This window comes from Melozone crissalis, unplaced genomic scaffold (assembly GCF_028551555.1).
Source record: "Melozone crissalis strain CALT ecotype California unplaced genomic scaffold, PUWL_Pcris_2 ptg000042l_1, whole genome shotgun sequence".
Classification (NCBI taxonomy): domain Eukaryota; kingdom Metazoa; phylum Chordata; class Aves; order Passeriformes; family Passerellidae; genus Melozone; species Melozone crissalis.
In genome coordinates, this window is record NW_026535820.1 from 59,462,314 (window position 1) to 59,487,301 (window position 24,988).

At 47.0% G+C, this 24,988-nt stretch overlaps 1 protein-coding gene across 5 annotated transcripts in view; it reads left to right on the plus strand.

The window, feature by feature from the left end:
* The window catches only part of ATXN1 (ataxin 1), a 160,151-nt gene that overhangs the window by 129,566 nt on the left and 5,597 nt on the right, over positions 1–24,988 (plus strand). For all 5 annotated transcript variants that reach the window (XM_054285416.1, XM_054285415.1, XM_054285413.1 and 2 more), the window contains one exon: positions 16,011–18,051. In XM_054285416.1, coding sequence (XP_054141391.1) covers positions 16,171–18,051 — 1,881 coding nt within the window. In that variant the 5' untranslated portion in view covers positions 16,011–16,170. The remainder of the gene's footprint in view (positions 1–16,010; positions 18,052–24,988) is intronic.

The following is a 24,988-nucleotide window of genomic DNA, read 5'->3' on the forward strand; positions in this document are numbered from 1 at the left end:
TTTTTCTTTAGCCTTAAAGTTGGGGGGTGGGAAAAGACAGGACAGAGTGGAAAATCTTTATGTAGAGTGTGACACAATAAACACTTCATAGTGATTGTATTACACATACTGTGCTAGTGCAATTCTTCTGGGCATCAGTGAGAGGGCATGTAATTCACAGTACATTTTTTGGCTTTTAGTAATTCTTTCCTAGAATCAAAAGTGAGTGAGTGCGCAGTCTCAGTTCTGACTCAGTCTCATGCTGTTAGTGATAGTGGCATTTTAAGTGATATTGAAGCAAGGACAGAAACTAACATTTAAGAGGAAGCAAGAATGACAGAAATGCTAAGATGAGGAGAATAAAGAAAAAAAATGCTAAAACAGTAGTTCAGAAAAGAACAGTGTGGGGGGAAATAATTTTACACCAGAGCCATAGAAAGACTACTTGACCACAGACTGAAAATTGGTAAAGCTCCTATTTCTTGTCAGACCAGCTTGATTTTCAGTCTAAGCTGCTGAGCGACAATTTTTCTCTAGTCTGATCCTGTGTCTTTTAATTAACCAGCATTGTCATCCACATCTTTGAGATTCTGATGGGAGCAGCAGCTCATCTCTCTTGATTTGCTCAACACTCTGCATGCAGAAAGCAGCAGCTGCTGCTAGGGCTCCCAGGGCTGATTTGTCTGCATGTTCCACTAGAAATATTTGCCTAAATGAAGTAAGCTGTGTGAGGAGGCCCCTAGTCTAATTGGAGCATTAGTACTGTGTGGTAGGTTGTATGCAGGTGGTTTTTTTGCTGTCTTTCTGGCACCTGGTAATTTATCTCTGACATGTATGGGGTTTTGATGGATGTAGGTACAGCAACTGCATGGAAGAGCCATTAGGTGCTGGTACAGTGTGGCCATGCTGTGGCTTGCAGTGTTTTCAGAGTGCTTTGCTCCTCTTGGGCTCTCACACTTGGAATAGCAGCTGCCATGGATCTCTGCAGGGGTCCTGGGCAAGGCCTTGACCTGAGTGGTGCAGAGGATTCAGTTGTGTTACCCCCACCTTTGCAGCTCCTCACTGGAGTGGTTTCAGCTGTGTTGAGTGGCAACACAAATCACAGCTGTCAAAATCACCTGCTAAAATCTAATTTTTGAGAGTCTTCCAACACTTCCAGTGGATAGGTGTAACAAGCATATTCCCAGCCTTGCCAGCAGCCCACTAGTGAAATGGAATTGCACAAGGTTTCACTGATAGAGTTATAGTTATAGCAATGCAACCCATGGGAGATTATTATCCCCCACTATTATAAGATTATTATTTAGAGATTATCATAAACTCGTTCTGTGGTGCCCCTTGTGTTAGTCATGCAGGCAGCTTTCCACAGCAGCTGAGGCAGCACATGGGTAAGAGACATCTCCTCTCTCCTTCCTTCCCCACTGAATGGACTGGAGCAGCTTCTGAGATGCTGCAGCTCCTTCAACCCCAATTTACCAGACAGGCTAGCAGTGCCCTTCCCTCTCTTTCTTCTTTTCTCTCTCATTAATCCAGTGTGGTAGCTGTCAGCTCAACCTGGCTGTACATCACAGAGAATACTGTGCTGTTTTGGCAGCAATTTGAACTGAAAGGAAAGATTTTGCAGGCAGAATTGAGCCTTTGGGAGGCGAGCTGAATGATGCTGTCACAGAAGAAGAAAGACTCCTTTTCCAGTGTAGCTCATGAGTTTTGCCAGGCAAGAGCAACAGTGTGAATTTTCATATACATATATATATATGCTTCAAAATGCTTGGGTAGGTCTTGCCCTTGCTGGAAAGATTTAAATCTAATTAGAAATCAGAGATAAGAGGAAATGGTATTTCAGCCCATGAGAATTTCCATGATCTCAGAAAAACATTTCTTGATCTAATGGGAGGAAAACTTAAAAAGCTGAGATAAAGTGAAAATGAGGTAATAGGTGAAAATGTTTTACAAAACAGTACAGCAAAGCCTATATTCCTGTATTCAAGCTAGATGATGGTTTCATTTTAAACTAAATTTCTGTTGTAGTTATTGCATTTTTTAATTACACCTTCATTAAGTGTTTAAAACATTTAGTTTTGGAACCAGCAAATAGATTTTAATTTCTTTAAAATATTACTGGGAAAATATTTACAAAGAAGTTCCAGCAGTTTTTCCCAGCTGTCAATGTATTCAAACATTTTTGCCTCCAACAGATTCAGGTTTGAAAACAAACATTTCCTAATGTAATTTTTCCTTGAAAAAATCCTGCCTTTTTTATTAGACACCATTAGTTCTTACTTAACTTTAGCCAAAGGGCAACAGTGACTTGTGTACTTTATTTCAGTTCTAGTTTCACTAACTTTATAGCAGAGTGTTGTCAAGATTTTTTTTCCTTAGGAGCTGAATAAATTCTGACCAATTATGTTGTTGTTTTAGTCATCCTGGTTGTATGATCTCATGATCATTCCATATTTTTAGAACTTGTCTATTCTACCAAAGTGGTTATCTATCACTCATTGCAGTAGTTATTTCATGTTTCTAAGAAAATATGTCATTCATCCATAAGCACAAGCACAAAAGGCAGAAGAAACAGCATTTTATTTCATATTTACCATAAAGAGTTTGCAAGTCACTAAAAGTATGAAGAAGAAACCAAACCAGATTAACAGATGTAAAGTCATTACACTTTCAGAAGAAACAGTAGGCAGAGAGAGAAAGTGGTAAGCAGCTCAGAAGCTGGAGAATCACTTGGTCCATAACTAAATGGGCTTAAATAAAACCAGGAAAACCTCAGTCTTCCTTTTTGCTGTAGGAATGGAGATGGTGAATAACGCTTTTGGAGCTGCAGGGGATGCTGTGGAGCAGTGGGATGCATCACATCTATACAGAGCTATTGCTTCTGAAACTCTCAAGCCAGACACAGGGTGCCTCCATGATCAGACCAGCCTGACTGTCATGTCAGCATTCCTTGTTTGTCCTGGCTGGAGTGGGTGTCTTGGTGAGATGAGGCAGTGTTCTGCAAGGGACTTCCCCAGGAGCTGTCCTCTCCCAAGAAAGTTTCCCCATTGGGTTCTGTTTTGCAATGGGAGGATCTGAGCCTGTTTTAACTATTTTCTTCTCTGGGAGAGCAGCACTTAAATTCTGGCTTGAAGAATTCACAGAGGTTTTGAGCACTCAGATCCCAGGCTGAATCCTTCCCCTAATTTAGTTGGAGTGCTTCTGAGAGGTCCTTAACTGATGTGGAAACTGAAATCTGGTCATTAGCAAGGTAACCTTGGATAGAGAAGAAGTTTTCATACAAGGTCTTGCCTTAGCCCCAGCCAGGGGTGGTACTTCAGAGCCCTGTGGGTGATACCCATTGAAGCTCCTTGGCAAACCTCGGGGGGATGCGTCTGTTGCCACAAAAGGGCTAACACTTGTTTGCTGGGCCCTGTGCAAAAGGCTGTAGTTGGTAGGAGAGCTCTGTCAGCAGAGGACACACAGTTCTGAGCTGGATTTGCTGGCATGAGTCCAAGGAGTGCCAAAAAAAGTCTGGAACTGCACTGTCATTTACTTGTGTATGAACGGAGCTGCACAGCAAGTTGTATCAGCCATGTATAATGTGATATCATGAATTTTAAAGGTCAACATATCAGCTCACTAGTGTTTAAAATAAAACTTTAGAAGGATGAATTTCTGTGCTTAGAAAGTTGTGGAGTCTCTCTCTGTAGCTGAGTTGCAAGATAATAGACTTCAAATGAACCGCTAACTTTTGATTGCCTTTGCCCCACTTTCTAGTTCAGACCAGTGGATAGAGTTAAAGTCACCAGCTTTGATGAAGAAGGGAATCAACATTTCTCTTTCAGGCTTTGTATAAACAGGCAGCTGCTTGAGTATGCTGAAGTGTGAAGAATGTGAGCAGAGAAACAGCAAAAGTGAGTGGAAATCTCTAAGAAATACCACTAATACATTGGACTGCAGTTCAGCATTTTGTAAAGGGCATCATTTGTATTTATACTGTCAACAGGGTGGATGAATGGAGCTACAATAAATGATACAGACAATTTGAATTTTTCAGTGTGCTTGAGACATGATTCTGTTTCTCCAGCAAAAAAGATGATGTTTTTCTGCCGTTTCAGGGATTAGGTAAATCCCCATGAGTGATGACAACAGACAGAACTAGGGCTTGCAGAAGTACAGAATGGAAAATATACTTGACACTTGGGAGAAGTGAACTCTGAGCTGGTAGTGTGGTTAGACACGCAAGCCTCATTTTACAGTGCTGAAATATTGCCTTCTCATTCTCCTATCTTGAATCATGAAACCTTACACTCTTCTAATGATTCTTTCAGAGGGAGCAGCGAAATTATTCATATAAAGAACCCAAATTGCTCCAACCACATCCCTTTTATTTATCTAGATCAAACTACAACTTCTGCAAAGTTTGGATCATTTGGGATAAAATTCTCAGCGTTCCCAGGCTAGTTTTCTTCTCCTGCTCCTTTATGTTCCTGACCTTCTTCTGATGGCCTGCTTTAAAACTGGGTAACTACTTCTGGTGTCAGAAATCACACCTTGCTGGGTGCTCCCATGTATGGAGCATGATGCATGGAGGAGAGGCTCAGGAGGAGGAATTTCCACAGATTTGATGCCCTGATGCCAGGAAAGGAGGTGACTGCAGTGAAGAAGGCTTGAGCAGCTGTTCAAGCAGGACAGGGAAAGTTATACCTGGGCAGAGGAGGAAGTTTGTACTGTGTCTTCAATGTGTCTTAAACTGTGTCAGGGCTGCAAGAGAAGGGAGGTGAAGTGAAAAGAAGGAGCCTCCAAGCTTTGGACTCCATTTGGAGAAGGATGAGAGATGGGGGCAAAGGTAATGAAAGAGCCACAGTGCTTTAGAGCTTAGATAATTGACAGGCCCTTAGCCAAGACTGAACTTCCAGTGAAGGAGGCTGACTTCAGTGTAGAGTACTTCGAGACTGCTTGACTGGTGTCCTACACACTCTGGAGTGCAGGAGGCCAAGGACTAAGAAGCAGCTTGCCTTCAGACACCTTTGCATCTCTTTCTCCTTTTTAATTCTATTAGTGCAGTAAAAGCATGCTGACTAGTTTTTCTCTTACAGTCAGCAAATCCATGGTGTGTCATGTAGCAAAGAAGTGATGTTCAGCCATACCTCACTGCTCACTTGCTGATGAGCTGCAATGTGTAAATCTCACTTGTAGCCCTTGGACATGTCAACAGCTTTCTCCTCAGAAGCTGTGTGTTTGCTTGTCTGCTAGTTACTTGGGCGCTCTTCAGCACCACCCACCTACAGAGAGCTTCAGGGAAGGATCCTTGAGTTAACCATGGGCTCCTGTGCTATGGTCAGGAGTGGAGTCAGGATCAGAGCAACAGGTTCTGGTTTGGGGTCTTTTAAATGCTTTTGCTAAGTGCATCTGAACTACAGACCTTTAGCTAAGTGTTGGCCTTACATTAATAACCCTTCTTGAAAGTCTTTGTCTAATTTGCCATTTGTATCATGGCTTGTGGTGGTGGCCACAGAAGGTTTCAGATTTGTTTGGTTTTTTTTTTTTTTATCTAAAGAGAAATAGTGACTTTTAGGCCATCTACAGAAGAGGCACTTGAAGTTCCTGCAGAAAATATTTGTGCTCTCCATGATAAGAGAGCATGGAGGGTTATAACATCTGATTTGCATCACTGGGAGAAGGTGGGGAGTGTAGATACTCTTGATGTCAGCCAGGTCTGTGGCTGAAGATTTACACCAGGATATATTGTTTTCATTATATAACCATAAACACTAGTTTGAAAAAGTCCAAAGTGCTTTATATTTCCAAGTTACTTTTATGGACTTGCTCAGAGTAATCTGCCATCTGGTATTTTTTTCACACAGGGCAGAATGAGGTAAGGGGGGAGAGATGCTCACTGCTTCCATGCTGTTGCTCAGCTTCCACTGAGGGAAATGTAACACCTTTCCCCTTTCCTTAGTGTCCAGCCTGGCTCCTTGCGTGAAGCTTTTCACGGTAAAGTCAGAGCTGACTCTCAAAGCCTGCTTTTTGCAATAGTTATGAAGCAGCTTTCTTGTAGTGTGCTGGGAAAAAAAAATGGAGTGAAAGTCATTCTGGTGACAGCTAGAGGGAAGTAACAACATTCTTTGCAGACTTACATGCAAAGAGTAAGAAAAATAAGTGCAAGGAAGGGGGCTGTATTCAATGCTTGAATGCTGCATGCCTGTAGGAAGTCTTACATTTATAAATATGGGGATCAAACAGACTTCCATTACCAATTGCTTTTAACATTAGCTGAGTGACGCTTCCCTTCTTTTTTCTGTTTTGGTTTTTTTTTTTAAACCCTATTTCTGTTGTGCTTTAGTCCCTTCTGTCTGGACTAAGCTGTGCAACGTATGTGGTAAGTGCAGAAGAAAGGGTGGGGGGGGAGCAGCCTTGCAGCAAAATGAGTTGTGTCAATCCTGCCACAATTCCTTTTTTTCCCCCTAAATAATCAAATTGCTTAATTAGTCATTGCTCTGGAGAAGTTCTCTACTCAGCTTCCTGCTGGCTGCACTGACTTACAGAGCTGCTCTCGATTCTGCGGTCTCCAGCGCCAGCATCTGACCTCAGCACAGCTCCCAAGCCCTCCCTTGCTCTTGGGGAGGCCGTGGCAAAGATGTGTTTGTGCCTGAGCTGTGTGCAAAGCTAAAGCCCTGTTCAGAGCTTGAGGAATGTTAGATTATCCTTGTTCTTCCAGCCCCAGTGGCTGATGTGAGCATGCTCCATGCATGCATGGCACTGGCTATTTGCCAGCTTTAGAGTAATTTTTTTTTTTTTGAATGAGTGAGTGAATGAATGAATGAATACCTGATTAAGTTAATGAAGCTGAGCCAATGGTGGGAGGGAGCGACTTGGCTGCTGCCTGCTCGAAGAGATCTGGCAGCACATTAGACTTGCATAACGCTTTATAGCTCCATGCTGCGCTCCATATGAGCCTCAGGAGAGGGCTGCAATAATTACTCGGCTCTGGGATTGAACCCAGCTGCAGGTAGCTAGTCATCCTCTTGTCCATTTCACTGGTGCCGGGAGTCACTTGTCTTGCGCCGTGGATTTCCAGGGGCACATGGGTAAGGCGCTTTCACAGCAGTGATCGCAGCGGTGAGAAAGCATGCTCGTGGCTCAGTGACTCTTACAAAAGATCCATTCAGGTTTCCAAGCTGTGATTCACTGGACCCACAGGTTCAACCCAGGAATATTTTTAGTTCCTGAGTTCAAAACTTGTGTATAAATAACTTTGATGGGAGCTGTGTAATTTTTTTGTTTTCTTGTTCTTTCTTCACCTGGCTGGGAAAAATAGAGTGAAAGGTTTCCTTGTGTCTGGTTTTTTTGTTTAAAAACCCCCAATTTTTAAGTCCTCAGAGTTCTTTTGATTGTTGTTTAAGGCAAGTTCTTTCTGCCAGCCCTGGATGGTATATACCTTTGTTTCTCACATACTTAAATTAAGAGTACTGGCACTGCCTGTTAGCACACCGCCTTCATTTGTCAACGTTCCCTACTTGAGAGCAATGATGATGATTTGCATTCTTAGTTGGAACGGGTGGGTTTTTTAATTGCAGCTGAAGCTTGTGACTGTGGAACCTGCTATGTTTGTATAATCCTGCATTATTTCCTTTTCTTTTGATTGTTTTCTGTGTTGCCTAATCAGAACAGTTGGGTCGATCTCAGCCTTGCCATGCTGGTCAAGTGACACTGGTGATGGATTTGGGCTCTGTGCCCATTTTATCTGCTTGCTCCCCATTAAGCAGGAGGGAGGCTCCCTACTCACTGAGTCAGGGAGAGTAACTAGTCACTTGGTTTTGTGGGCTGCAAGGCCTGGGGAGGCGTTTCAGAGAGAGAGAAGATGCAGGAGAGTTGATCTGGCTTTCTTGCTCGTGTGTATTCCTGCATGCACTGACCCCTGTGACACTGCCTGAGATGTCAGTGCTGAGATGGTCAGTGTGAGGGTCTGTGCAGGATGAGTGGGGGGTGCTGCAGGCCATACCTAAATGTAGCTGACTGGAAGGAAGAAGAAAAAAAATAAAGAGTTAGAGGAAAAAAGAGTGTCTGAGGGGGGTGTTTAACTCATTCTCTGTCTGCACTACTGGGATATGTGCTGTGTGCCTTGCGACCAGCACGAGCTGCTGGCTTTTCTGTTTGTTCAGTAGTGATGGTCAGTCATCCTGATTTGGGAGGGCACCAAGAGTGCACTGAGGCAGTGAACAAGGGCTGGTGCAAAATGGCTTCAAGTTCAAACTTTGCTGAATGAAGTCTGAGCGAAGGCAAGGTGTTGGAATTCATTTCAAGGGGAATTTAACATCAGTTCATGTTTCACACTTTACAGAAGGACTAATTATAGTCTAATTTGCTGGCACGTAGAATCTACCAGAGAGGCAATCTGCAGGGAAGACTTCCAAGGAAAAGCACTGAGCAGGCAGATGACCTTTCCAAATCTTCCCCTAAAGCCGTGCTCTCACACTGTCCCCTTATCAGCCAGGCTTAAAGGCACACTCCTCCCCATGAGCGCCTGTGCTTATCTGTAAAATGGCTGCTCTGAGTTGGCTGCTGCTTGCTGGTGTTCCTGGCTGGATCTTCAAAGGGGTGAAACGCCCCCGGTTTCTGTAATTTTTCGTGGGGGTCTTATTCAGTTCTCCTGGCAGCGAAGCCGGGCGTCTCTCTTAATTTGTTTTGCAGAAGATGGAGAGAATGTTAGTGAGCATTTTCAGACACATGGAAGGAGACCTGTGTGACATATCTGCAGTACAAATGTGTTCATACAGGCATGACAGTTTCTGTCACAAGTTAAAATGAGTGGCGAGTGGGTGTTGCTACGTTTAGAGTCACTCATGTGAAATTTTCAATGGAAAATTGTGTAGGCAGCTCCCATTGTAGCCACATTGTAGGCACATTTTAGATAAATGAAAAACATCAACAAAGTAATTTCTGTATTAGCCTTGTTTATAAATGAACTCTATTCACTCATTTAAGCTGCAGAAGCACCTCTAGGGGATGGGTGTGAGAGTAGAGGGTGTCACTGAGCACCGTCAGTTGTCCTGCTCTGGCAGCAGTCACTGCAAGGCAGGAGATAAAAGATTGGATGCTGCACTGGCCACTTGTGGAGTTGCAAAGGTGGGATCCCCCTTTCCGTCCTGGTGTTGGTGGGGTTGAAAGAGCACTTTAATTTATGTGAGTTGGCTCCATGGCTTCCATGCTGCCACCACAGACTCTGGGTATGTGTGCTGTGGAATGCTGACTTCCTGAGCATCTTGGTTTGGTGGTCCCCCTGTCGTGGCACAGCTGACTTGGGGAGCAGGGCTTTGGAGGGGTTTGGCAGGCCTCTGTCAGGCTGCAAAGGCTTCAGTGCGGCATGGTGGTAAATCATCAAGCTGCTGGAGTGAGCTCCAGCCATGTGGGACTATGCAGCTGGCAGTCAGCCTGAACTGACACCCCAGGCCTGAGCAGCCCCAGAACCTTCCTTTGTGGCTGCAGATGGAGCTGCTTCTCGTAGGGTCAGCTGAGGTGCACTTTCTGTTGTGCAGCTAAGAGACAAAGCTGTGCATGAAGCTGTGCACACTCAAATGGCTTTGCTCCAGGCTCAGACCCTCACTTAGCAGTTACACCCTTTCCTTTCCCCCACAGAGGCAGAACGCTGTGGAATCCAGCATTTCACCCTCAGAAAAAACTTCACTGTAATCAGCACTGTCAGCTCATACATTTTTATTTGTGGATATCTCATGATATTTCACAAAATTCCGTTTCCTGGTGTCAAATGATGAGAAGGGAAATTCCACTTTTAGCCAAACTAATAAGTTTCGCATCTTTTGGGCTGCAGGGCAAAGCTAGAGACCTTAAGCCTGAAAGAAGGCCTCTCACAGCAGAGGGGCAAGTTAAAAGAAATAATAATAATAATAATAATAATAATAATAATACCCGAAGCTGGGCCTGACTCCTGACATCTGAGAGCCCAGGTTTGGCATAGCAAGGGGGGGGTTTCTGTGCCAGGGAGCGAGGGTGCTGCTGTGGGGTGGGCTGGGAGGGTGGCAGGATGGCCAACACAGCCCTCCAGTGTCACCCCTGACATGGGGAGAGCTTGTGGCTCCTGGAGGAAATGCTTCCTTGCTTCCAGCCTCCCTGGCATCTTGTACTGCGTGCTCTGGTACCACCTCTCTGCAGAGCATGCTGGAAGAGGAAGGATCACCTTTGCTGAAAGCTTTTTTCTGTATAAACTACGGATGTAGGCAGCTGTGAATCCATTTAAATCACCCACAGTACTCACAGTCCTGCAAGGCTTACGTGTAGCTGCTCTGCTGTGTGTGTGCACAGAAAGGACAGGAAGGTCTGCTGCACACCCAGAGCATGGAGTGACTTCTACAGATGCTGAAAATAAGGGCATCTCTCCTGCTGCAGAATGAAGGGATGGCACCCAGATGATCTGATGGCAGAAACCTGAAAACTTCTGAAAGTTAATTCCAAGTCTTCATTCAGCAGTTAGCTTAACTAAAACCAAAGATAATTTTAGCATCATGTTCCTGTGCAGTTCACCAGCACCTATCAGGCATAATAACAATGTGTTTTTAATTAAGCACAGTCAAACCATAGTAGCTCAGGAGGCAAATGCCCTACTTAGGACATGCACATCTTTCATCCTCAGAATTCAGGGCAAGTAGGAAAAACAGTTGGAAAAGACAGTCAACCAGTGGAGTAGCTTTCTAATAATCAGTTTTATCACCTGTGCTTGTGAATGGCTGTCCAGGAACTCCATCATCTGTCTGTCCTTTTGAGAATATGTCTTACATTGTTTTTTCCTCCTAAACCTTCCTCTCTCAACTCTGGTACCTACATACCTCCATTAAATTCATGGGAATGTTGAGTCTTTGGGCATCTCACATCTGGTGATGTGCTCCCTGAGGTTTGCTGATATCACTTGCTTTTTGTCTTGTGTGGAATCTGTCTGATGTGCCAGGGGAGAGGAAGGACGTGCAGAACCGCTGTTCACTGTGCTGAAACCTGTAGCAATTTGCTGTGGCAGATTCCCAGAAGTATAATAAGAACTAACACTGCACTACACAGTCTGTCTTGTGGAAGCAATGTTGATCAAGAATCCTTTCATTTTGGGAGGAGAATTTCAAATTTTATTAGAGGTTTTCATGTTCCTTATTAATGGATCTCTGCAGTTGGCTCTCCCCGGAATTCTGCCAGGGAGCTGTGAAATTGGTCGGGTTGGACAATAAACTCCTATAGCTATTGTTGGCCTGCGCTGAGCTGCACATGGCAGGACTGATGGAATCTGTAGCAGCTACAACCATGAATATGTAGCTGGCAGCGGGCAGGCTGTAGAGCGGGGCGGGGAGAAAGCTGGCGTGCGGATCTGAGAGGCACAATGCAGCTGCGGAGCCCTCTGCAGCGTGTCTGGCTTTTCGTCTCTCTCAATCCGATCCTGCAAGATGCCAGCCTCCTTGGAGGGGAGGGGAGAGGTGGGACGAAGTGCCTCCCCTTGTCACTCCTTTCCAGCGCTGCCGAAATCACTCACTCGTGATAGGACGGGCGGGTGGTTTGGGGCGGGAGCATCGGGCTGCGCCGCTGCATCTGCCCGGTAACACCCGGCATGAAGAGCCGCGTATCGGGCTCCGCTCCGCCAATGTTGCGTTAGCAGCTGCGTGCCGGCAGGGCAACGGTGTCTGATGGAGGAGAGACACAGTTTTTGTAGTGCATAAATGTGCACTAGATATATCTCACGGATAAATGTGAGAGTGTGCCTGTCGTACCTGGAGCTGGAAAGTGGAAGTTGAAAGGTCATAGTACTCTGTGTGTTTTTAGGATTTGCGATCAAAGGAGCCTTTTGACAATAAGTAAATGACTGGCTTAATTGAATACCCCTGAAGTTGGAAGCTGACGACTGCCCCCCCCCTTGGGTGTTTGCTTCTTGCGCCAGTCCTTCCTCCTGCAGGCTCATGATGGTGTGAGCTTGCTGGCAACTGCAGAAAGGTCGGGCACCAGAGAAGGATTCAGGGACCAGATTTTTGAAGGAGGTTTAGAGACCCAAAAAAGCATGTTAGCTGCACCATGGGACAGAGAAAGCGCTTGATTTCTCAAGGCAGTGAAAGTCCCACCGTTTGCATAGCCTGGTGCTGCTGTGTTCTGTGGTTCTGGCCCCAATTTCTCTGCACCCCAAGGCTCAGTCCTGGCTGGTGGGACACAGCGTGTCGCTGTGTTTGGATGCTTGCATTGCTGGTTTTACCTTCGCTGCAGTGAACTCCAGATAAATAAAGGAGGTCAGCATCTGAAGCTGTAACCCAATATCCTCCCCTGTGTTTTAAACTTATTAGATTAAATAAGTAGAAAAATGTTGTTTTGGGAAACACAGTGAGATTTAAAGTGCCTTGCAAAGAGATCCTAGAGTTTTGCATGAAAATGCACATCCCGAGCTTCAGTGAGCAATCCCTCTGGGACCAGAGCAAGCCCAGATGGTGACTCCTCCAAGTGATTATTTTTCTGCCTTAAGCCTTTCCAGGAATTTGAGTGTGGGCAGACTGCCAGCGGACACTGGCTGTCCAGACAGTTTAGCAATGTTCCATGTGTACTCACTGCCAGAGATACCAAAGTCCAGCTGCTCTCCCTGATCTCTTTGTCCCTTTTACCTTCCCAGCCATAATTACACATGCCTGCACGCACGCACACACTTGTGACACACACAGGAGCAAAAAATCACCTGGTGTTTTCCTGCTCATTTGCATATCTACAAATCATGATTGACTGCTCTAAAGTTAAGGAAATCTCCAGAGTTGGAAAAATGTCTTGAATAAAAAAAAATTTTAAAAAAAAGCATGCAAATTACAAACCCTGCGGCACACCACAGAAGGCAAGCATTCATCTTTCTAGGACAGTCAGCAAAAAATTGCTTAACCAGGTCTTGTACCTCTTGCCTTTGAGACACTCTTGTTTGGGTTGTCTCCCTTTCATTGCTTCCCAAGCAAAATTAGTCCTGTCTTATCTTTACTGTTGCTGGAACTTGAATAATGCTGAAAAGTTACTGGTTTACTTTTAGATCTTGAAGTAGAGGTAGGCTGTTTTATGCTGCATATTTCCATTTTTTGCAAATGCAGTCCTGTGTCTGTTAAGAGCTCAAAGTCTCACTGTGAAGTGCTTGGGCTTGAAAAAGTGGGGCAGTATTCACTGCTCTATGGCTGCCTCATCCCTTGTCTCCATTAAATTTATTCATTCCTCTTGTGTTCTCCAGGAGATTTTGGGCAGTCCTTTTGTTACTGGTAAAGATGAAGTTGGCCATCCGAAGAATTTACACCAAAAAACCAAAATGCACAACCCAAAAGAGTTAGTACTTGGTATTTTTGAAGGATGTTAGCTTTGACATTGGAGGCCACCCAAACCTCAGTGGTTCAATGCTATTTAGCAGAATAAAATCTTTGCTTCAGCTCCTGCATAATGAAACTTCACCCCATTTCACAGAGCTTCATAGTACTACTTTCAATGCAGAGAAGCTGAACCCAGATGCCTCGAACTTTTGGAACCACTGGTTTTGGGGAGCCTGGCTTACCCATCACAGCAAAAGAGCCTGTCCCTATTCAGTCCCATGTACAAGCTCTCTGCTCTGTTGCAGCCAGAGAAGCCAGCCCTCTGCCTCTGCTCCCAGCTTTTCCCTGTGGGAGCGTATTTAAATTCTGGATTGGCAGCTCATGTTCCAGAAGAGATTGGAGTATGGTCCAAGCCCAGCACAAGCTCCCTGTGGCAGGGGAGTAGGATGAGCACCCCATTCTGAGGATGTCCCCCCTGGGCAGCTGCCTGGGCCAGGATCTGCTGACTTACCTACCCAAGCCGACTGCCTGGGGCACAAGGCTACAGAGAGCTAAAGTTAACCAAGGATGACTGCGCAAATGTGAGCTCGGCAGTTTTATTTTTAGTCGAACTTAAAAAGAAAAATCTGTAAGTCATGTGTAATATAATAATTTTAGCTGTTGCCAAGACACGCTGAGCAACTGTTAGGAGGGGGGAAGGCCCGTGCTGATCGAGCAGGGCCCCGTCTCCTGGCTGCCCTCGTCGCCGCAGCCGCGGTGCCGAGGTGATGGCGCTGACAGAGCGGGGCAGGTCAGGATAGTGCCTGGGCTGCTGCGCCCTGGGTGACACTGGCCCTTGCACGTCTGAAGCTTCCCTAAGTTCTTTCATCCTCCCTATCTCCTCAAAGCCAGGAAATCTACCCTGAAACAGTGCAATACCCTCCTTCTCCAGCTCTAGCTGTTGGTGTTTCATTACTGTTTATCAATATTTAAAGAATGGAGTAATTAACTTAAGACTGATTGTATCAAACCATTAGAAGATTTGGACTTTTCCTGCAGGCTTACAGCAGCTTGGAGGACCATAAACGTAAAGAGTGCTTTTAAAGATAGGTTTAATCTGAGTCTAGTGTGTCTTCAAAGTACTTCATACACATATAAACATCAGGCTTATTGTTCATTAGAAGTGAGGCAGCAGGGAAAGAAATCCCCCAAAGGAATATTACTTGCCATAAGATAAGTATCATTACTGCTGCTCAGCATTCCTTTTAAAGTGGGCTGTATCCTATTTCCATCTTCTTTCACATCCACTCTTAATTCTTTCTCTCTATTCTTCTTACATGTAATGCACGCTTTGCTTGTTGAGCTGCCACTCGTGCGAGGTGCATGACTTCTCATCACCCATTCTTGAACAACTTTCAAAACAGCCAGAAATGCAGATGACAGGGGCTGGACAGGGGCTGGACAGGGGCTGAGGAAAAGTTTCACTCTTCATGAAGGTTGATTAGGCAAGGCAAGGTTTCAGGAAGAGAGTAAATGTGAAGCATATTACAGTTACAATATTTTCTTTAGCAGGTAATAGAAGAGTTAGAAAGACTTTGTTGCCTTTGGATGAAATCGGTAATGCAGAGAAAGTCATTTACGTTCTCCAACAGCAAAATCAGCCCAGTATGAAACTGCGAGTTTTTACAGTGGTGGGGGCTCATGATTTGGATCAGGAAACTCAAACACACTTTTCTGAGCAGCTCTGGGCAGGTGTCCCCAAGGCTGAGGACACCTGAGTCAAACTCATGGACCTGTGACTGTGGCCATGAGTGTGGTACCAACAGCCTCTGTGGTGCAGCAGGGGCTAAGAAACAGTGGGGTTGGATCCTGCCAGAGATGGATTTGGTGCCAGCACCTGGCTCTGGCCTACCTGCATGTGGCACGGAGTTCCTCCCAGCAGAGTCCTGCCTGGACACCTGAATGTGAGGCATCAGTAGCAGAGGGAGTTCAAAGCACTGGGTCAAAAAAACCCCACCAGACATCAAAAACCTGGCTCAGATCCATCCCTGGCTCTGGGCTGCTGCTGTAAATAGCTCGCGTGGCTGAGCTTCATTGCCAGACTGGGAGATGAAGCACACGTGTCCCTGTAATGAGCTGTGCTGTGGAGTGGGGACAGGAGGCAGCTGCTGCCTCCACAGCCCTGCAAGGTGTCACGTGAAGTCGCCCTGCCGGTGTCTCTGGGTTTCAGGGGTTTAGGAGTGGCACACCACCTTCCCTCTGCGCCACTCATCGTGGCTTGTTGCTAACAATATTTTGTGTGTGCCTGTTCCTTAGGGCTCCCTGCTGTGTGCCCATGTTGTTTTAGGGCACGTTAGGGTGAAGGCAGTGTCGTCATTGCAGGGGAAGAAGAAGCTGGAAGAACAAAGCAGGCTCCATAGACATATGGAGGGTTTTCATAGAGAAAGGAGAATGGGCCTTGGGAAATAAATAACTGCTGCTAAATGTGCCAAGTTATGGCCAGGTTGTTTCTGATATGTCTAATTTTTTTAATGTTTTCCTGATGCATTAGCAGACATGCCCAGGATTTTTCTGCTATTTACAGCATAGTATAGCTAGCTGTCAACTGCTCCTTGATGTGAGAGTGGCAATGCCTGACCATTTTTTTTTTTTCCAGATGTCTTTTTCCTATTTGCTGATTTAGGGGGTCTGCTTATTTGTTTTCGTTTCTCATTGCTGATGATATGACTTTGGTCTCCCTTGCCCACCCTTATGTTGCAGAATCCGGAGGAGCTGTCGGAGGATCGTGCTCACAGGGAGATGATTCCTCATGAAGTCACTGGATCCCCTGCAGAAATCAAATGTGACTTTCTGTTTATCAGACTGAAATCAGAGCCAGCCAGACAGTGAAGCAAGCACAGTGGAGGGGGGACGGCAAAAGATGAAATCCAACCAAGAGCGGAGCAATGAATGCCTGCCACCTAAGAAGCGAGAAATCCCTGCCACCAGCCTGCCTTCGGAGGTGAAGCCGGTCCTGCCAAACGAAAACCACCGTGCAGATAACCTGGCATGGCTCCCCAGCACACCCAGTGGCCAGGGCTGCCTGGGGGGCCGGCACCGGCCCGGGGGCACCTCCTCGGTGGAGGCAGGCTTGCAGCAGGGTTTGCACAAGTCACTGTCTGCAGGGATGGACTATTCCCCGCCGAGCGCGCCCAGGTCCGTTCCGGCCTCTACCACTCTTCCCACAGTGTACTCGCCCGCCCTCTCCCAGTCAGGGACCCCCGTTTCCCCCGTGCAGTACACTCACCTGCAGCACACCTTCCAGTTCGTCGGGCCCCAGTACAGCGGATCGTACACCGGATTCATCCCCTCGCAGCTGATCTCCCCAACGGCCAATTCTGCGACCGGCGCCGTGGCGGCGGCCACCGCCGTTGCAACCACTCCATCCCAGCGCTCCCAGCTGGAGGCTTATTCCACTTTGCTGGCCAGCATGAGCGGCTTAAGCCAGCAGGGGCACAAAGTTGAGCCGCACCTGGTCAGGACGCCTGGACTGATCGCTGCTGGGTCTCCTCCGCCCACCCAGCAGAACCAGTACGTCCACATTTCCAGCTCTTCCCAGAGCACTGTCAGAAACGTCTCTCCTCCAACCATCCCAGTCCCCCTGCACCCACATCAGACAGTGATCCCGCACACCCTCACCCTTGGCCCTTCCTCCCAAGTGGTGGTGCAGTACACTGACTCGGGGGGCCACTTTGTCACCAGGGATGCCCCCAAGAAACCCGAGAGCAGCCGGCTGCAGGCGATGCAGGCCAAGGAGGTACTGAACGGCGAGATAGAGAAGAGCCGGAGGTACGGCATTTCGCCTTCTGCCGACATGGGTCTAGTCAAAGCAGGCAATAAACCAGCTCCCCATCACTATGAGACCAGGCACGTGGTGGTCCACTCGAGCCCCGCCGAGTACGGCGTGCGGGATTCCTCAGGTGTCCGTGCCTCTGTCATGGTGGTCCCCAACAGCAGCACGCCCACGGCGGACATGGAGGTGCAGCAGGCCGCCAACCGTGAGACCTCTCCTTCAGCCCTCAACGACAAGGGAAGTTTGCACTTAGGAAAGCCAACCCACCGGTCCTATGCCTTGTCTCCGCAGCAGGCTCTGGGCCACGAGGGGGTGAAGGCGGTGGCCACGCTGTCCCCTCACACCGTCATTCAGACCACCCACAGCGCCTCCGAGCAGCTCCCCGTGGGGCTGCCGGCGACAGCTTTCTACACCGGCACCCAGCCGCCGGTGATCGGCTACCTGAGCGGCCAGCAGCAAGCCATCGGCTACCCCGGCAGCCTGCCGCAGCACCTGGTGATCCCAGGCACACAGTCCCTGCTGATTCCGGTCGGCAGCGCGGACGTCGAGCCGTCGGGAGTCACGCCCGCGATCGTCACGTCGTCTCCTCAGTTTGCAGCAGTGCCTCACACGTTCGTCACCACCGCCGTCCCCAAGAGCGAGAACTTCAGCGCAGAGCCCCTCACCACCCAGCCTGCCTACCAGGCCACCATGGTGCAGGCGCAGATCCACCTGCCCGTGGTGCAGTCCATCGCCTCCCCTGCCGCCGCGCCCCCCACGCTGCCCCCTTATTTCATGAAGGGGTCGATCATCCAGCTGGCCAACGGGGAGCTGAAGAAAGTGGAGGACTTGAAAACAGAAGACTTCATTCAGAGTGCGGAAATCAGCAATGACCTGAAAATAGACTCCAGCACTGTGGAGAGGATCGAAGACAGCCATAGCCCGGGCATCGCCGTCATACAGTTTGCCGTGGGGGAGCATCGAGCACAGGTAACAGCATCGCGTGATGGGCTGGGGGGTTGGACTGGGGTGCATGCTCTGGCCCCCAGACCACACCACAGCTCACCCGCTTTGGATCCACTTGGGCTTGGTTCTTCATCCATCTGTTGTTCAAACTGTAGACCAAAAATCGTCCCACTCACTGTGTTGGGAGGAGCCATCAGGTCACACTGGTGATGTAGACTCTTGGATATCAAATGGGTCTCTTTTATAGCTGGGGAACTCACAGGAAGACTTATGTGATTTTCATGGGTTTTGATTAAAATACCAGATAATGTAAGGAGTATGAAAGGTTACATTTTTCATTTTGATAGGTGATTTTTACAATTCACACCAGAAGGGTTGTGATAGAATCAGATCAAAACTGACCCTAAAGAGATAGGTTGGGCACAAGGCAGTGAATTTCCATGGCTTAAAAACTTGGAGCTGCCTGGTAATAATTCTCATGCACATAAGTTACTGAAATGCACTACAGAGTTTTTCTGAAGGTTTGTTTGAAGGGGGTTTTAACATTGCATGGCTCATGTAAACTCTGTGGTTGAGTGCAATTTGGAAGGAAAAACTGTCTAGGTGTCTGGGCAGGCTGTGCTTCTGACCTCTGCTTCTCTGTTTGCAAAGCAGGAAGAAAACCTGTAACTTTCCAGAGGTGTTTTTAGGTTGAGAACAAGTGGATATTGTTTTGAAAGCATTATCCTGATGTTTTTGATCCATTTTCTGAGCAATTTAGATTCTGTTGGTTGATGCTGAAAAGTTCAGATGTACTGTGTAGCATTTGGCTTCCTGGAGGTACTCAGTTTAGGTAATCCTGCTGCAAATCTTTTTGTTTTGGTGTGAGTGCTGTGAGCTCCACCATCTGCACCTCTGATGCTGCAGCCTCAGCACTGGAGAAGCAGAATGAGAGAGAAGGAGAATGAGAGGAACTGGGCACAGGTAGGAACACACCTCAGGCTGATGGTTTGGAGGAGGAAAGCAAACAGTGATGGTACTGAGTAGCAGATCATACAGAAAATTTCTTACAGTCTCAGCAGCCTGTGGCCTGTCCTTCCTCAAGAGTACACACACGGTGAATCACTACATGTGGCATGTCCTCCTTCTCAAGTCAAACAGGCAGATTCCCTGTGTGGGTTTGTTCATGCATGGGCCTGCATCTGCGCAGCTGATTGAAGTTGAGCCTCTCGTGCTTCCAGTATAGAGACTCGATTTTTTTCCCCACTGCTTAACTGTATTTTGGTGCATCTCAGGTTAGAGGAACTGTCCTTGGATAAGGACCAGTTACTATAATTTGCCATGGTGCCTTGAATAATGAGATTTCAAAACTAGCAATCTCCACTCTGCAATTTTCATCTTGCACACATTTCTCTGCCTGCAGCCAGGCCATCAGTGTCTGCACAGAAGAAGGGGTACAAATGAGCAGATAGCGTTTGTGTCATGTCTCGGTCACAGCCCTGTCAAGGCAGGCAAGGGACTGCGGTCCCGGGAAGAGCTGCTCTTTTGCAGGGGGTGGAGTGCCATCCTCTGGCAGAAAGGGAGCAAGTCCGAGGCTCTGCACATCCAGGGCCTGGCACACGGGTCTCACCCAGCAGTGTCACCTTACAGAGAAGCCTATCGGGAGCAGGCTGACATCATCGCAGCCGAAATGCTCCCCAGCTGTGTTTCCCACCGGGGATGCTTCCAGAATGGAGGGCGAGTCATGTAGAGATATGATTAGAACGAGGGTTTAATTTAGGTTTCCTGCAGATTCCAGGACTTGGGTCTCTTCCCAGATCAGCTGTGTCCCTGCCTAGCAGACACTACTGCTGGTTTTCCTTTGCTTTGGGGAGCGGGGAGAGAAGGAGAGAGAGCGGGTGCATTTCTACCTGCTTGAAGTCTCTGACCTCACCCTTAGCCTGCCGTGGTGCTCTGGAAGCATTCAGCCTTATTTGCAGGTGTGCAGCAGTCATTACTCCTTAGAAAATTGCCTGTGTGAAGAGGCTTAGTCTTCTCTCTGAAAGAGCAGTACTTTGTGGAGCTGCTCTGAGCTCCAGCACTGTGGTGCTGCCGTGCTGAAATGGAGCTCTTGACTCTGGAGTGCACGGGGATAGAGCTGTGTGTGTAGTGCAGCTCCACAAAGTATTTCATTACAATTGACTTTCACTTGCATACATGCTTCTGCAGGGAGAGAGCTTTTCGAGTGGTATTACCAAGGGAGGGTAACTTGTAAAGAGTAAGTGCCATACAGAAATAGGGTTGTTATCATTAGCTTTGGCTCACTTACTTACTCCTCCCAGGGATCGCTGGGAAGTCATTATAATATTGATGAATCTGTATTTTCAAGCTCTGTGCAAACACTAGCTAATTTTCTCACCAGTTGAGGGACAGAGGTAGGAGGTTATTTTCAGCTGAGCATATACCCCTGTCATGTAAACAGGGCAGCTACTCTTGTGTCGTGTCACTGCCAGCCCACAGCTGGCCCTCCCCAGCACAGCACCTAGGCAGAAAGGGGTCATCCCTGCTTTTCCAGTCTTCCAGTCACCTAGAAAATCCATCCTTCTTCCAGGTATGGAAACCTAGAGGAAAATCAACACACCTGAAGGCCTTAGTAACTAAAATAAATGAACTAACTGTCTTGACCCCTGGAAGGATGTAGGTTTCCATTTCACAGCATCCCAACTCTGGATTAACAAGTCAAGTATCAACTGGGCTAGAACATAAAGTCCAGCTGCTGCTCCTGTGCATTCAAGGCACCTAGAAGACAAGACCCATGGATCTACATCTCTTTGGAATACCATATATTATTTTTGTAATAAGAATTTCACCATGATTATGTATTATAGAATTGTAGAATTACAATTATGTGTTATAGAATTTCATCACCTGTCTATCCTTTTGCTGCCAGGAGAACACAGAAGCAAGTAATTCACCTCCCTTGATGTTGAGGTCAAAGCACACAGGCTATGCAAAATAAGTTCTCTGAAATGCTACACTTCAGTTCCTAATAATTTCTAAAGTATAGATTAAATGGAAAAGATGAGTATGCAGTTCTTAATTTCCCTTTTTTTTAAAAAAAAAACAAACAGCAAAACCAAACCGGAATCAACACCACTAGAGATGGGAAAGTCCCATTAGAGCATGCAGCTATTAGCCCTAACTAGTTTAGTTTAGTGCATCTGTTTTTAGGCCATCATCTAGTTCAGTTTTCCCCTTACATCTTTCAATGCACACACAAATGGTTACTTTTTCTTTGAGCTCCCCTTTTCATTATCTTTGTCACTGTAACAGACACAGAAAGAGATGTTGACTCAGTTCATTGCTGCAGATAGAGATCTCTGCCAGCCTTCCCCTCATGTGATCTCTGTGTCCCCTGGTCACAGGACAGTAAGTCCTTTTGTCTACAAGTGATGGGTGGCTGTGGTCTGTCCTCACGTTCCTGAGCTCTGGGAGTGCAGCAGATGACAGAGCTCATGTGATGAAGGCGGCAGCCTGTGGTCTGCTGGAGGAGAGGCGGCTTCTCCTGGGAAATGACGGCATTGCGTGACTGCAGGGAGCAGCAGGCAGCCCCTGCCGTTCCAGCCCTGCCTGCCTTTGCCACAGAACAGGGGACTGAACTGGGGTACATGCAGCCCTGGGGGTGCCCAGGCAGAGCCTGCTCTGGAGAGTGGTTCCACAGCACGAGGTGCTGCCTACAGCCCCAGAACTCTCTCACAGGAAATCCACTCTTGTGAAGGCATCGGAGTGCAGGGGGAACAGTAGAAGTGCTGAAGTTTCTGACTAGGGGAGGTTGTGTGGGAGCAGGGCACTGCAGAGGCTTCTCTCTGTGAGGAGGAGGGCTTCTATTCTGTGAATTCACCCAGTTGTTTTTTGGGCCCGAGAAGCCTTTCAGCACCCAAAGCAAGGCCTTCAGTGGAGAGCTCTGCTGCTTAATTGCACATTGTTTCCAGAACTGCTTCCTTCTCTTTGTTTCCAACCTGCCACTCCTAGTTTCATCACATTTTAATAGCATTATGGAGAAAAACACTTTATTGGAAAATGCATGTTTACATTTATTAAAATATTGTTCACATGAACCACTTTCATTAGGCACCTTTTGCTTTCGTGCTTGTTATTTTGGTTGCAGCAGCGAGGCCCAAAACTAAAGTTGTGTTTCTCAGTGATGGGAAGGGTGTTTCCTGGGCATCAGATCTTCCAGCCCCTAGTATAAGTATTCCAGCTCCAGATGGGATTTCTTAAGCTGTCTTAAGCCTGTCTTGCCTACTGAGTTTGGCTGAAAAATAAAAATTACAAAGAGTTATAGAAAGTTTCAGTTTTCAGTGGCTGCACTGAAGAGTTTTGGCTGCTTTCACTAGTCAGTGTTAACAAATAGAAATAATAACTTACTTAGCTTGCCATGGAGCCTGAGTATGCTTTGAGAGGAATCAACATGTTTTGTTTCTTACTTTATCCTCTTACTAGTAGGTAGAAAAGTTCCAAATTCTCTTCTCTCCTATAATAATTGTGGCAAATACTGGGGGGTTGGAGGGAAGTTTTTAAAATAAAGGGGTTTGTCTTTTAATGCAGTGGTCAGAAAAAATTTTGTGGGGGTGTTTTTACTGAACTTTCACACTTCAAAGTTCTTAAACTTGTTTTTAGAGGATGGTTGCCTCAAATCCCTCCTTAGCTGAATCCAGAAGCAGACAGCTCAAACAGGGCTTCATAATCCATGAGGGAATTTCCCCATTTCAAATCAAAAGTGGTACATGCACTTGTGTGACTAGATCATGGGGATTCTAGCATTCCACCATCTTTGGTGTTATTCATGATCACCACCACCAATTCCGGTATGTGTTTCAGTGATCAACTCTTCAGGCAAGTGTTTTGGATACTACATTTAAAAAAAAAGCATAATGTGTGGTGGAAATGTGTTGACATCAAAAGGAACTTGTGTGTTGGTGAGGATGATGCACACAACCAAGTATGATTCCCATAGATACAAATAGCTTCTGACAGGGATGGAAAAGTAGAAAAGGAAAGAAAAAAATGAGCAGGCAAGCAGGAAGATGTGACAAAAAGCAATATAAAGGAGAAAGCTTTGTCCACCAGATGATGCATGCTTGGAGACAGCCTACAGTTCTTGTGTAGACAGCAGCTTCCATGTAAGTCCATGGGAGATTCTGGGTACTCATTACTTCTCCTGATTAGACTCCAGATAAACTGAGATGCATATGTGTGGAATAGGATCCCAAGCTCTGGGCAAGTATTTCTGCAAATCCTCATGCTGGAGTGTTTCTATCCAGTGGCATGAAGGGCTGGGGCTTTCATGGTTACCTCACCCCAATTTCTCCATAGTTCAGAGCTTAAACCAGGGCTCAGGTCAGGTCCCTTTCCACTACTGCAGCGTGTGTAGTTTGTTGGCAAATAGTTCTGGTTGGAAAAGGTTTAGCATGACAAAAATTGATGTAGTATCTTACACTTCTAAACTGCTCCTTTTGAAATTCCGTGTACAGTGGCTTACTGCGTTGGGCAGGTGGAGTGGCAGGATAATGGATGCAGTGTTATCCACTGGCCTAATTGCAGAAGTGCATAGCATATATTTATAGACTCAATTAGGTTTTTCCAACAGAATCAACCCTCCATAAACAGCAGTTTATGGCTGCTAGTGCATGGCATGCACGTAGTCAGAGGCACCGTCAACATCCGGTGGGAATCATTGGCTTCCTGCTTCTGGAGCTTCTATCTCTGAGCTGTCAGACATTCCTGAGCAAGTCTTGTTGCCCAAAAGGGCTGTGGAGCTGGTGGGGTGTGAGGGGCACTACCAGGGGCCCTGCTTGCAGGGAGAGCAGCTGTGGGGGTGGCACTGCTAGCAGGGAAGGGGCAGGGCTGCTGGGGGCTGTGCTTCCATAGAGCCCAGCCTCTTCTGTGAGACAGACAGACCGTGCAACTCCATCCCAAGGCTCACACGTAACATTATGAACAGATGTGTTGGAACTCTGGAGTGCAGTGTGCATCTCAAACTGCTTCTGTGTCAAAATGCATTTTTAATGGTGCAAAGCCATGCTGGGTGTGACAGAGTTACTCGTTCCAGGGGTGAGAGGTGGTTTCACAAGCCTGCTGTGATCTTCCTTTTAAGTGAGTCTGTGGTCCTGGAGAGGGAAGACTCTCCAGGCAGCTGGTGCAGTCTGTGGCTGCTGAATGGCTCAGAAATGCGGTGAGCACATGTACTCAGGTGATCTCCTACCCTTTTGCCCCTACCAAATTAGGGTTACACCATCAGAGTGGGATTGTGCCCCCATGCCTGACAAGAGCTCCAGAGGACACGAGGCCTGTGGGAGCAGAGCAGTGGGTATCTGTCTCCAGCACAAGCCAGCCTCTTACTGATGTGACAGGCAGCAGTTAAAAGCACGTGCCAAGTTTTAAAGAAGTATTAGTCAGAATTTCCTGCTCTCTCTGTAGTGGGCTGGGGAGGGGGGGTGTCAGCCCCATGGGTTGAGAATCACATGAGTCCACATCAAGTGTTTGAGCCTGCAGTGAGTGCTGGACTGCTACCACGTGCAAAGATAAGTGGGTATTTTATCATGGTTTTATCAGGTGTTTTTTATCATGTTGGGGCCTCAAGGCCCAGCATTTGCAAGGTCAGGGAGCAGGAGGCACCTGCTGTTGGTCTGTTCTGGCCATGGCAGCTCCCCATAAGATGGTTAGGTAGGATTCCTAACCAGATGTGTCTTTAAAGTGGGGTGAAGCAGAGGGAAAGGGGAACCACAGGAGGAGGAAAGATGACCACCTCCCTGAGGAAGTGCAGGAGATAAACTCTGCAGCAGAGTGGAAGACCATGTGTGAGAAGGGAAGAAACTGGACTGGTAACAGACTGCTGGGGGAAGGCAGGCTCTCACTTGCTGCTCTTAATGGCTACAACTTTGTGTGTGCTCGTGGCCTTCCCCTGACAATCAGAGTACCTTCACCCTTTCACACTGCTCAG